The 12,184-nt window shown below is 45.1% G+C and overlaps 1 protein-coding gene across 13 annotated transcripts in view; it reads left to right on the forward strand.

Moving 5' to 3' along the window:
- LOC138261643 (uncharacterized) overlaps window positions 1-12,184 on the forward strand; it is a 1,036,964-nt gene that overhangs the window by 741,048 nt on the left and 283,732 nt on the right. For all 13 annotated transcript variants that reach the window (XM_069210793.1, XM_069210797.1, XM_069210802.1 and 10 more), the window contains 2 exons: window positions 3,557-3,715; window positions 4,885-4,974. In XM_069210793.1, coding sequence (XP_069066894.1) covers window positions 3,557-3,715; window positions 4,885-4,974 — 249 coding nt within the window. The remainder of the gene's footprint in view (window positions 1-3,556; window positions 3,716-4,884; window positions 4,975-12,184) is intronic.

Raw genomic sequence — 12,184 nt, forward strand, 5'->3', positions numbered from 1 at the left:
CTGATGGTGGGATGGTGAAAGTAGTATTCTATTGAAATTCGCATAGCAGATTTAAATTAGCATGCTAAATTGCAAACATTTTTGCAGCAGTTAGAGGAAGAAGGTAATTGGAAGTGCTTTAGTTCTATGCAGGGCCACTGGAATTATATGGCAGAAAAAGACGAAATTATGAGGCAGGGTTGACCGATTTATGTGGCAAGAAAAGTCCAGGTATGAATTTACAATGCCAATAGCTCTAACTCGAGCAAATGTGAGACCGATTGCACTGCAAATGCTTGTTACTTGTTCCTGTTTTCTTTTGTACCTGCCCATGAATGTTGTGCATTGTCAATCTCCTTAGGAAATAGATTTCAGCTTGAAGTACCCTAGTGTAGTTCACTCTATGTGTCTTTGTTGAAATGTATTTCTAAGGGAGATTTGCCTTTCTCTGAGATTTTTGTCTCTGGTTTAATTGTTGAGCGAGTTATTCATCAATTTAGTTATGAAATTGTTTGTTTCTTATTTGTTTAATTTGCATCCCAGGAGGAAACAGTGTATACATAATACTGGGCCATTGTGGAAAGCTGGCCCTTTACGTGGTATGTGAATACCTGGTAAAGGACCCAGGGGTTCCCCAGTGAGTGAACAGGGCTTGCTATACAATTCCAAAGTGCTCTAATTAGAGGTAGCGTGCTCAAACAGCCCTAGGCTTACCACAGAGGAGTGCAAAACATCTACAAATACAATAGTCAGTAAATGAGAGACACAACTCAAGAAGGAGATCCACACCAACTTATTAAAATAGCAAGTATTTGTATGTTTACACATCAGAGAAAAATCACTTGGGTAAGTATGTTTTTAAATAGGAATTCTTTTCACTTTAAAAAGTTGACATAATGCAGGTTCTGAGTTCTGCAATGTTATTGCAATGGGAGGAAAATGCAGTTCTGCAAACAGGTAGAGTACAGCGACTTACAAGACCAATCTCCTGGGGTTAAGGTGAGTAATGGGCAAGGTCCAAGGCAGCACCGACAGTACACCCTTAGTGGCACGGGGGTAGCCGTGCAAAACAGCGTTGGGTGCCCAGTGCCTTCCTATGGAGATCGGTCCCTACAGATATAGGCTGCAGGCTCTGGCCAGGAGGCCAGTTGGGCTGAAACAACAGTGGGACTCATCCCTCACGATACTCTGGCACAGTTCTACCTCTCCACGGCTCAGGGGCAGTGGGTGCAAAGGTGTCCTTAAGTGTAGGGCTTTGTTTACTGGAACATGCATGGTGGAGGGGGGCTGCATGCAGAGGCTGTAGGCATCATTGAGGAGTCCAGGAGGAGTGACACCACAATGGACTCTTACTCTGGAGGGCTGGGAACCTTGTTGGCACCAGTGGTCTACTTCAACTTGGGTCGGAGACGGCGGGTGCAGTGGTGGCTTCAGGTGTCAGGTTTTGGTGGATCCAGAGGCTTCAGAGTCCCTTCTTTTGGAGTTTGCTGGAGAACAGGTCCGCTGTTCACGTTAGGTCTTGAGTATTTTTCTAAGGCAGGCAGTCGTCCCGGTCTCTGGTGTCACAGCTGCAGGATGAGTCAACTTTGGTGCAGATTTTGATGAGGGATGCAGATAGGCCGGTGGGGTTGGCACCAGGTCAGCTGCTTTTTATCTCCTCTTCTGCTTTTGCCGCTCTTCTGTGTCCCTAGTCTTCTTAAGTCGTCAAGATCTGCTTCTCTGGTGCCAGGGGCTCCCCTAAATACTGCATTTAGGGGCATTAGGGATGTGTAGGGTAGTAGCCAATGGGCCCTTCGGGTCACTACACCCCCTCTATCACCACTTCCTGTGAGAAATGGGCATGGCCATGTCCCAGAATTCCTAAGTATGCCATCACCAAAATGGCTACTTCTGAAAAATTGTGTACACCTCGCAGTAGCCCAACTTAGGGGTGGTACTAGCCTTGTCGTGGCACGCCTACCTGACTAGCTAATTTTCCTGACTGTCCTTGTGACAAATGGGATCTGGACAGAGGAGGTGGCTTCCTTTCCTGTGAGAGGAGCCAGATTTGCATTTCAAAGGCGGCAGCCCTTTGAGTCTTGCTGTCTTAGGAAGGCTAATTAGCAAGTCCTCCTGTGGGAAGAGGTGTTACACCCTCTTCTCGGACAGGCTTTTTTTCTGGGCCTCCTGAGAGCGGAAACCTTGCACCCCAGGGTCCATGACAGTGTCTCAGTGTCAGCTGGCAGAAACTAGGTTTCATGGAGCACCTCTAAGGTGCCCTCTGGGTGTATGTATTGGTAATCCAACACTCTCATCTTTGTGGGCTCACTAATTCAAGATGTTTGATACCAAACAACCCGATCTTCAAGAAAAGCATTCATGTAGCTGGGAAACTCATATTAACCAATGTCCAGCACATGCACTTAAAATGGCTTCCCTGGTCACTTACTATATCTGAAAATTAACAAAGACATAGCATGGTCATATCTCATGCAGACATGCCTTCACTTGTAATATAATGCACCCTGCCTTACGGCTGCAAGGCCTGCTAGAGGGATGACTGACATATATTACATGTAGTGTTGGGGGACATGGCGCACAAGATGTGTGCCATGTTGTGTTTTCACTTTTGTCTGCACCAAGACACGCAGCCTGCAATGGCAGCCTGTGAGGTGCTTAGTGAGAGGTCCCTTAGAGTGCCACAATTTATGCTGCAGCCCTTAGGGGACGTTCTTTAGTGCCCCAGGCCCTATGACCAGGGGTACCATTTCCTAGGGACTAACCAAGGGTGCTAAAGGTTTTGCGAATTGGAGAAACAACCGTGCGCTTTTGGGAAAAGAGATCTGGCCTTGGGGCCCTGGTTAGCAGGAACCCAGTGCATTTTTGGTCGAACTCACATCAGATAACAGACAAAAAGTGGGGGGTAAACATGTCAAAAAGAGGCTCTTTCCTACAGCCACCATCACAGGACAAGGCTTTAACCACCATTATCATTACACTGGGCCTTCACAATGAAGCCAGGTTTTCACAGCTACCCACAGACATTTAGATTTTGTCTTCATAGGACTAAGACCTCACCACCACCTCCTCCCCCCGCACACACACCTTCCCAAGGCACGTTCTAATACAATATCGTATGGATTTCGGAGTACATAATGTTTCATTCATCAGTACGACTACACTACACCACATTAAGATCCTGCTTCACGCCATCTGAACCACTATGCCACACCTCTCTTTTTAATCACTATTCTACCACACCTCTTTCATAAATAGGACATCCTTATTCATCCACTAGACAATGCATTTTACTTTACAAGACCACACTTAGTTATTTGTTTACCAGATTGCATCGAACAAAGATTTTGAGTGGTTATCATCAACTCATTACCTTTAGATCTGTTGAGACTTTTTTTTCAAACTGTCTTGTACTTTGGTCTCTGTAATACACAAACAGATTACTTAGCAAAACAATGTAATAATTCAAAAAATTATAAAATCTGTATATTCCTTTATTTGGAAGCAACACATATGTTGTGTGTTTCTGTTTTCCAATGTTGATGTATTCTGAAGGCAGTCTTTCTTGTTATTTGCCTAGGTGATGCCAGTAGTAACAGCCACCTCCATGGTCTGATGAAGCTCACCCGTCACCTGCCAGTTTCGGAGAGCAGCGCGTCGAGCCGAACAATGCAGGAAATTGCACTAGGAATGGTGGATAGAAGGCCAATGAGAAGAAGCCAGGTTGCTTTTTCTAATGGTATGAGTTAGAGTTTCTCACTGTGCAGTTGGCTTTGGTGGTCATGTGTGACACTGCAATTCTGATTAAAGTGCGGACCCATTTTGAGGCACTCTTTTCTAAGTGTCAATAAGTATATCAAGTTAAAGAAGCCAGCAGTTTATACATTTATTTAGTTGTTATTTCATAGGTGCCATTGAACTATCATGTCATATGTTCATAACACTTTCTAAAACAACCAGCGGGCACTGACTTTGTTGAACAAGTGATTGCTTCCATTATTTAACAGTGATACACTTTTAAAAACACCCTAAAATAGAGGCAAACTTGGTGGCAGAGACGTACAGTCCTTGAGGTCCTTGGTGTCAAAGAATGTTTTGAGGTGAACTTACCGGAAGACAAGTGGAGTGGTAAATAGTGGTGTATGGTTTGAATGTTATTCTTTTCTAGGCGCTTTGATTGTTCCCTTGGTGTTGTGCTTACGACCCATTTGATCCTGTGAAAACACCCTTTTTTACCTCAATATTATTTTGATATCATTTCTTTTGTTGGAAAAAGATGTTATTGCACGCTCATGGAGATAGAAAGAGTTCACATTTTATAGCTGGTCCATTCAGTTTATGAAAGACCTAAAGGCCTCCCTGTGTAATGCTTATTAGAGCTGTCAACATAACCCTCTCAATAAAATTGTAACACAAAATTAGTTGTAACCCTAAACCCAGCTGAACAATTATTTATCAAGAAATAGTATAACAAAATACAAATATAAGCATGTTCATTAGCAGTTATAAGGTTTGTTCTACAATGAATGTTCTGTTGGTTCAAGGACTGAAACTAAACATGCACTTATAAAACAAAGTACTAAGTAGCTACTATGGCAGTGTATTCAGTCCCATGAGTTTAAATTTTCAAATGTACATCTAGACTTTCTGAACTTTAGAACAAAATTACCTCTCTCTCGTGTTGTCCATTTAGCTCATAGACCAGTAGAAAGTCTTTGATTGTAGCACATGCAGTTAACAGAGAGAGTGTTCTGTAATTGAAGGAAAGCAGTTCTCTTACCTCATACTGCTAAATTTAATAAATCTGTGGCAGCAAGGGCTGTTTATGAGATCTAATGATTCTGCTATTAAAGTCTTCCCTTTGATGAAAGATCTGTAAACACTCTATCGCTTTCTTTGTCCTGGAAGAGGCCTCCCCACTCAGAGAGTTGAATGACAGTAATGCAGGTTCTGGGGATTCTGTCATGAGCGACGACAACAGCTGGTCTTCTGAGAATGGTGAGTTTTTGGTATACACCAACATTATTTTATGGCTGTGTTTTAGTTGTTATGTCTTTCAGTAACCTAATGTAGCTAATCGGGGTTCATTTTAGTAGAAATATTCTTATTAATAAAGCCAGCCCCAACCACTGTGGTGAGTTTAACTCCTGAGTTTGTGCTTCCCCAGCGTAAACATTATTACAAATTATCTAAATACAATTAACTGAATACTAGTATGGATAACATGATTCCTACACCTTGCAATCCTCATGGCTTATGTAAGACTTACTCTACATTGCTTTACACATGCCTGATCCATTGTCTCTGGCATAATGTGCGTGTGATGTGAAGTGCTCTGACACCCTAAACTGGTATGAGTATCTCTATTAACCAAATGAAATGCATGTGAGAGAGGAGCTGCAGAGAGTTAAGAGGCATTGCCGGAGGGTGATATTGAGAGAATCCTTTTAGATTATTTTGGTGGGTTGTGGAGGGGGGCACTGACACCAGAAAGGAATGTTTCACTGGGCACCACCAGTGCTAAAGCCTGCCCAGTCTCGACTGACAGAGTCTGCCTAGCGGCCACACTTTCGGCCCAGCAAGCTGCAGAGGCACTTGCAACACTAGCTGGGTCATGGAGCTGATCCAGTACCTTCACAATTCAAAATGATGAGCCAGCATCATAACTGTCCGTTTCTGTTCCTACAGGGTTCCCATTGGTGACCCCTCCAGCCATATCTGGCAGTCTTGGGAACCTGTTCTGTGTTTTCATTTTGTGCTTTTATTCACTGTTTACTGTGAGTGTCAACTACAGGGGGAGTTTGTTTTACTCTCTATTGTGTTGGCGGTTAGCCAACAATGCCCAAGCATGTAGTCTCCATCTACAGATTTGTTTTCCACATAGGGTTTGAAAGCATGGAAGAGAACTGTGGGTCCACGTAATTGGATAACGAATATCAAGACTCATCTTTTACTGAAAGAACATGGAATTAATTGAGGAAGTCTTACATCATAAATATCAGGTTTCTTATGGATACTTCTCTAACTGCAGAATCCTCACCTGTAGCATTGCTACTGTGCAACGGGGTAGGTGTTGTTATGCTGTTCCACGTTCAGTTTGTTCCTCCCTGGAAGTGACGGATGGAGCCGCAAATAAGCTCCACCCCTCTCTGCTAACATGAGAATCGGAGTACGAGTTCAAGTCAGGCGAGCAGTGCGCCCTTATGAACCCAAATATGATCTGGGATTGTGAAGGAAAGCTGTACACCATGTGAGAGGTTCTATTCAGATTTGAAGGGTTCATGTAACTTTGATTCAAAGCAGAAACACAAGGATGCCAGGTGGGACTTGTCCCCATTCCACCACCCATGGAGAAGATGCATAGGCATCAAGGTGCCATGGTTCCACTCCTGAACTCCTTCCAAGGAGCAGATTCCAAAATTGATCCCAATGCACCTAGAATTCCCCTGGTTATCTGCAATGTCACAATAGATTGAGGCCTTTAGAGAGACTATGTCTTTGTCATGCTTCCGGCTTCCTATGGTGCAGTGTGCCTTCAGGCCCTAAGGATCTGTGGAGATCTCTAGTCAGATTACTGCACCCAGGGCCAATATTCACACCCTTTTATTCAACATTGATGCTGGTTCTGATGATGCTGGTATTGAAGGAGGACGTGTTAGCTATACAAATGTCCGTCTCTAAGCTAAACTCTTCTCAGCCTTGATCAAGGGCCTGAATTCACACAGAGGCACCCAGATCCTGTATGATCAGATTTAGACAAAACACCGCCTCTACCATAGAGCCATCTAGTGCTCTGCCAACTTTTTTTTGCCTTGGACTCTGACTAAAGTGAACCAGCCTTGGAAAATGACCATAGAGATGATGGAGACAGTTTACACCCACAATATGATGATGACAATCTGTATATGGATTTACAAGAAGCCATTAACTTTAACACTTTTCCTGATACTGTGTTGGTTTCCCCACGTGGATTGGCAACGGAAGTCACTGCTTCTTTTGTTATGGTGATAAGACGAGAAGCAGAGGTGTTGGACTTACAAGTTCCCTCTGTCCAAGTGAAGACAAATGTGCATGAAGGTGTTTTGCAGGCTAGACATGCTTCCTCTGAGCCTTTACTACAATTCCATGATGCCCTAACCGACACAATAATAGGAGTGTGGTCTTAGTTTTGTTCTTGACCACCAGTGAATAGGCAGCTTGTCATCCTATGCCAGAATGTCTATTAGTACAAGCTTCTACAAGCAAATCAAAGTGATCCCCAAATCATTCCCTATGACCCCTCTCCCACCTGTTAGCACCCTCATCCCAAATAGAGTGGAAGAACATTGAGGCATTTATGACATTGATTTTTGCATTGGCCAGCCTAGCCATAATGCAGGTCAGTGCCACCAGCCTGCTTGGGTGATATATAGACGCTCTTTGGAAGGTGGGCCACAAGATATTTTTGAATTTTTTTGAATTTATTTTTATTGATTTTTCATACAAACACAACTGTATCAGCATAATAATTCTAGGATGTTCCCCAATGTATAACATTAACATTCCCATAAACTTCCTGCCATTCCCCTCCCCCTTGTGCTACTCCATTGCCATCTGCAATCTCTGAGCACAGTCCACCCATCTTATATCAACAGTCATGGATGCCAGTTACGTGCCATGCATCAAGGGTCCATTGTCTTGATGACCTATCCGTGTTCACACAATCCCTTCCCATGTCCTCCTGTTTTCTCTCCTACCGTTTAGAAAGTTCCCCTGGCCTATTCCTCGTCAGTGAGAGTCATTCACTCTCTGTACCCGGTCTCCAGTCCCCAGGAGGTTCTAATGAGGAATCTGTGTCTGGGGTTGCATCCCCTGTTGCCTCATGTGATGGCTCTCACAATTTTAATATCATTTGCGCACATGCAGCCAAATCATCCTCCAGGCTGTGGTCCCTTCGCACATGCCTCATCCTCACTTCTTCTGCCACCACCCATTCCACCATTTCTGTAAGCCATTCCTCATAACCAGGTGGCTGTATCCCTAAGTATCTAATGGCTATGCATCATTTGCGATCAATAATGCCCGCATCACAAACTTACGGCTAAGATTATTATTTTTTGGCGATAGTATAAGTCTCAGCAAGAGGGCTTGTGGGGTACATGGTGTTTCCCATCCTAAAGCTCTGTTAAAGTTTCCTACTACATCCCCCCAAAAAGGAGTAAGTTCTGGACAGTGCCACGCCACATAGAAGTCTGCCACCGGTGTACCACACTGTGGATAGATATCTGGCCAAGTATTGTATATCTGATGTAGTGTCTTGGGTGTCAAGTACAGCTGATGTGTGTAATTATATTTAATTAGTTTAAATCGTACATTGGAGCTCACTTCCTGTGCCCCTGTGTGCACTTTCTCCCAGTCCCATGCTGTGATGTTGTCTCCTATCATGGCTACCCATTTTATCTGGGAATTGGGGGTTATTTTGGGTAAGTCGTCCCAGATTACCCTATATATGTGTGTGTGTGTGAGATCAGTCATAGCCACCAGCCATGGCCAGCAACGTTGTTGATGTGTGAGCAATGGGGGCTTCATCAGGGAAACATGGCCATAACCTACCGGCTGTTACTGCCATCTCAGCATATTGCAGGTATTGTCCCTTACCTAGTGCAAAGGAATCTATGGTGTCTGGTTGTGTAATGAACGTGCCATCCAGATAGAAATCCCCCAGCAGCTCACAACCAACTTCTCGCTATTTCTGTATGGGCATGAACTCTGCCATTTGCATGAAAGGCTATATGTCTCAGATCAGCATATCTCTTGCATAAGGTGCACGCCGTAAGGCATAAGTTACCATATGTTCCTACACTCTACAAATATGTTGAATCATGTATGAATCCCCTTCATGTATTTGTGTGCCAGTCATTAGTAGGACAGATAAGGTGTGAGTACCATGTGTACCTCTCAGAAGGATTTTTTTCCCCAAGTGTCATTCTTGTCCTGCCAGAAGACTGCATACTGCAGGTATGCAGCAAAGTCAGAGTTCAGTGTTTGGTAGCTCAATCCCACCTCACTCCCAGGTCTGCTTGAACATGGCTAAGCCAATCCTTTCCGTTTAGTGGCCCAGAGGAGGTCTTCTAACAAGCCATCAAGCTCCCTAAAAACCCTCTAGGAATCTCATAAAAAGTACCCTGTAATCCATACAGGCATCTGGGGAGTACCACAATCTTGATTATTGCTGCCCTATCCATCAGTGACCAGGAGAGGTCCCTCCAAAACCTGAATGACGCCCTCGGCCCTGCAACACCCTACCCATGTTAGGTCCAGAAATGTTTGTTCTGTGTGGGCCATGCGCATGGCCAAATACCGGATCCCTCCCCCATCCATAGTAGTCCCACATGTGGGAGGTGTCCCAGTTGTGTGTCTGTCAGATTATCCAGGGGAAATAATTGAGACATATGTATGTTCACGTAAGGCCCTGACACTTCTCTGCATACTTTTAGGGCATTCAGTAGAATAGGAACAGAGTAAACAGGTTGTCTTGAGTATACCAGAATGTCATCTGCAGGTGTGTGGTGTCTCCCACTGTGATCACCCAAGGCCTCAGTGTCTTACGCAACAATAGCGCCATGGGTTCCATCGCTTATGCAAAAAAGAGAGGCAACCAGGGGCAACCTTGCCACGTTCGTCTGTATAGCGCAAACCTGTCCGATACTATAGTTCCTATACATACTCGGGCTCCAGGGTCCATGTACAATCAACGGATCCATGCGATGTATTGTGGCCTGAGACCTGTCTTTTCCAGTACCAACCATAAGTATGTCCAATTCACTGAATTGAATGCTGTTCCATATCAAGAAAGGCACGGGCATAGGAGTCCTCATTCAAATGTGGTGCGTGATAAACATTTGCTAGGCGTCTGAGATTATATATAGTACTTCTATGGGAAATAAAGCTGCATTGGTCTAATTGTGTAAGTTCCTGGAGATGTGGAAGTAGTCCTGTTGCCAGAACACTGCTCAGTATTTTTGTGTCTACATTCAGGAGGGACAAAGGTCTATAGGATGAAGGCTCCAGCGGGTCCAGGTTTTGGGAATAAAACAATTAGCTCTTCACGCATAGAGGTGTGTAGTCGGCCCTTCTGATGTGCCTCTTTAGAGATATCCAGCAGTTTCTCTGCTATTGTACCGGCGTATAATTGGTAAAATTCTGCTGGAAGGCCATCACTACCTGGAGTTTTGGAAGTATTTAGACGCCCAGTGGTAGACAGGATTTCTTCTGGCGTAAGAGGACAATCCAAGAAGGCCTGCTTCTCTTTCCCCAATCACGGAAGAGAAATCTGTGTTAGAAAGGCCACTCCCTGATCCTCCTGTATATTGAGATGGTCCATCTCTAGAGTACTCAAATGCATCTTAAAGGCCCTGTTTATCTCTCTATGTCTGCGAACCAGTGTCCCTTTCTTGTTCCTTAGTACCACAACTGGTATCTGGTTGTCCAGAGGGCTCAGTAGCCGTGCCAGCATGGCTCCCATCCAATCCCCTTCTGCATGCAGTCTCTGGCAGTTGGCCGAGTAGAAATGCTTCTCCAGCCTGCGCCAGTCATTGAGGAGGTAATTCTGAGCCTGTTTCCATTCCTCTAGTTTATGTGACAGGGATCGGAGTGCCTTTTCTAACTCTTTCAAACAGGCTTACCCTTGTGTAAGGTCCTCTCTAATTGTTTCCATACCATACTTGTATTTTTGAGGTGAAACCCCTCTCAGGACTACCTTTATCATCTCCCAATCAAAGCCTTTACTACTTGAGCTTCCCCAGTTCTCCCTAAGGTAAAGGGTCAGTTTCTCCCGTAGAACTGTTGCATAGGGGGGAGTCCATCATTGCCTCTGTCTGTAGACGCTGAGAGCGCTAAGATTATCTGATGACAGATACACTGCAGCAGCCATGACTACCCTCTTATAGAACTTCCCAGAGTCAACATTGGATGTGTAAAGATTTATTAGCCTTATCTCATGCCTGTCTAGCCTACCAAAACGGATCACATATCTTCAATCTGGATCCAGCATATGGCACTATGTTGAAAGGGGATTCTGGAGGCCACCCATATTAGTACCCCACGAGCATAACCAGAATATAATGTTGCATAAAAATGCCCCCTCCACCTTTTCTGAAGAGTGTGACCACAGTTTTCTCACACGTGTCCTGCAGGAAGGCAATTGACACTCAGTATCACTTCAGATAAGCATGTATTCTGCCACGTTTCTCAAACGGGACCAGACCTCTTACGTTCTAGGTGAGTGTTTTTCAAACTTTTAACTGCCACAACCCCCCGCCCCCTCAGTAGGGAAAAATAAAATCATCGAGCCCCCCTCAGAATTTTTCACAATTATTCTATTAAGTTGGCAGTGTTTAAACATACTGTGATTGGGTGAACACAATCACGCCACACAGAGAAGCAGCTTGCGACGTTTCGGAGAGCCCCGACACGTCAGTTCCGCGTTTAACCGTTCCCATAGGAACGGCCGCGGCGTCCTGGGGCGTTTCCCTGTTTCCAGGGAAACGCACAACACCTTCCGGGCCGTCGCAGGAGAGCAGGAGGAGCGGAACACGGAGAAGAGTGAGGGCGAAAAGGAGCAGACGGCGCAGAGACCGGGAGAGCGGGAAACGGAGACGAGTGACGGCGGCAAGGAGCAGACCGCGCAGAGACCGGGAGACGGATAAGGCGACAGCGGAGTGGAGAAGGAGAATTTTCCCCATGCAGCGCCAGAGACGAGGAGCCCACAAGCCAGCCACGACCCCAGAGGGTCGTGGCTTTCAAAGGTACGGTTCCTATTTGGAGGAACAGACAAGAAAGGGGAAAAACCACAGGGGAAGGGAGCTGGGAGGAGCGAGAGGGAGGAGGAGGGATACACAAAGGAAGGGAAGGTTCCCTACCTAACGAGGGAGCCTGACTATCCCCTCAAGCCTGGGAGCACTGTTTGTTTAAAACAGAAGATACACCACCACGTTTGTTTTGCATGGTGCACGGGTGTCTCAACACTCTTTCTCTATACCCCACTTGCCCTTCCCCTCTTCCTGCTTGAACGATAAACCCCGGAAATAGCCCAATTACTTACCGTAGGGTTTTTATTTCTGTTTTCTTGCCGGTATTCTTCCGGGAGCCACTCGCGTGTCCAGAGAACGCTGATCTGAGGAAGGAAAGGAAGAAGAACGACAAGATTAAGGAAGAGAAGCATTCTAAA

The sequence above is a fragment of the Pleurodeles waltl genome, chromosome 10 (genome assembly GCF_031143425.1).
Source record: "Pleurodeles waltl isolate 20211129_DDA chromosome 10, aPleWal1.hap1.20221129, whole genome shotgun sequence".
NCBI classification, from domain to species: domain Eukaryota; kingdom Metazoa; phylum Chordata; class Amphibia; order Caudata; family Salamandridae; genus Pleurodeles; species Pleurodeles waltl.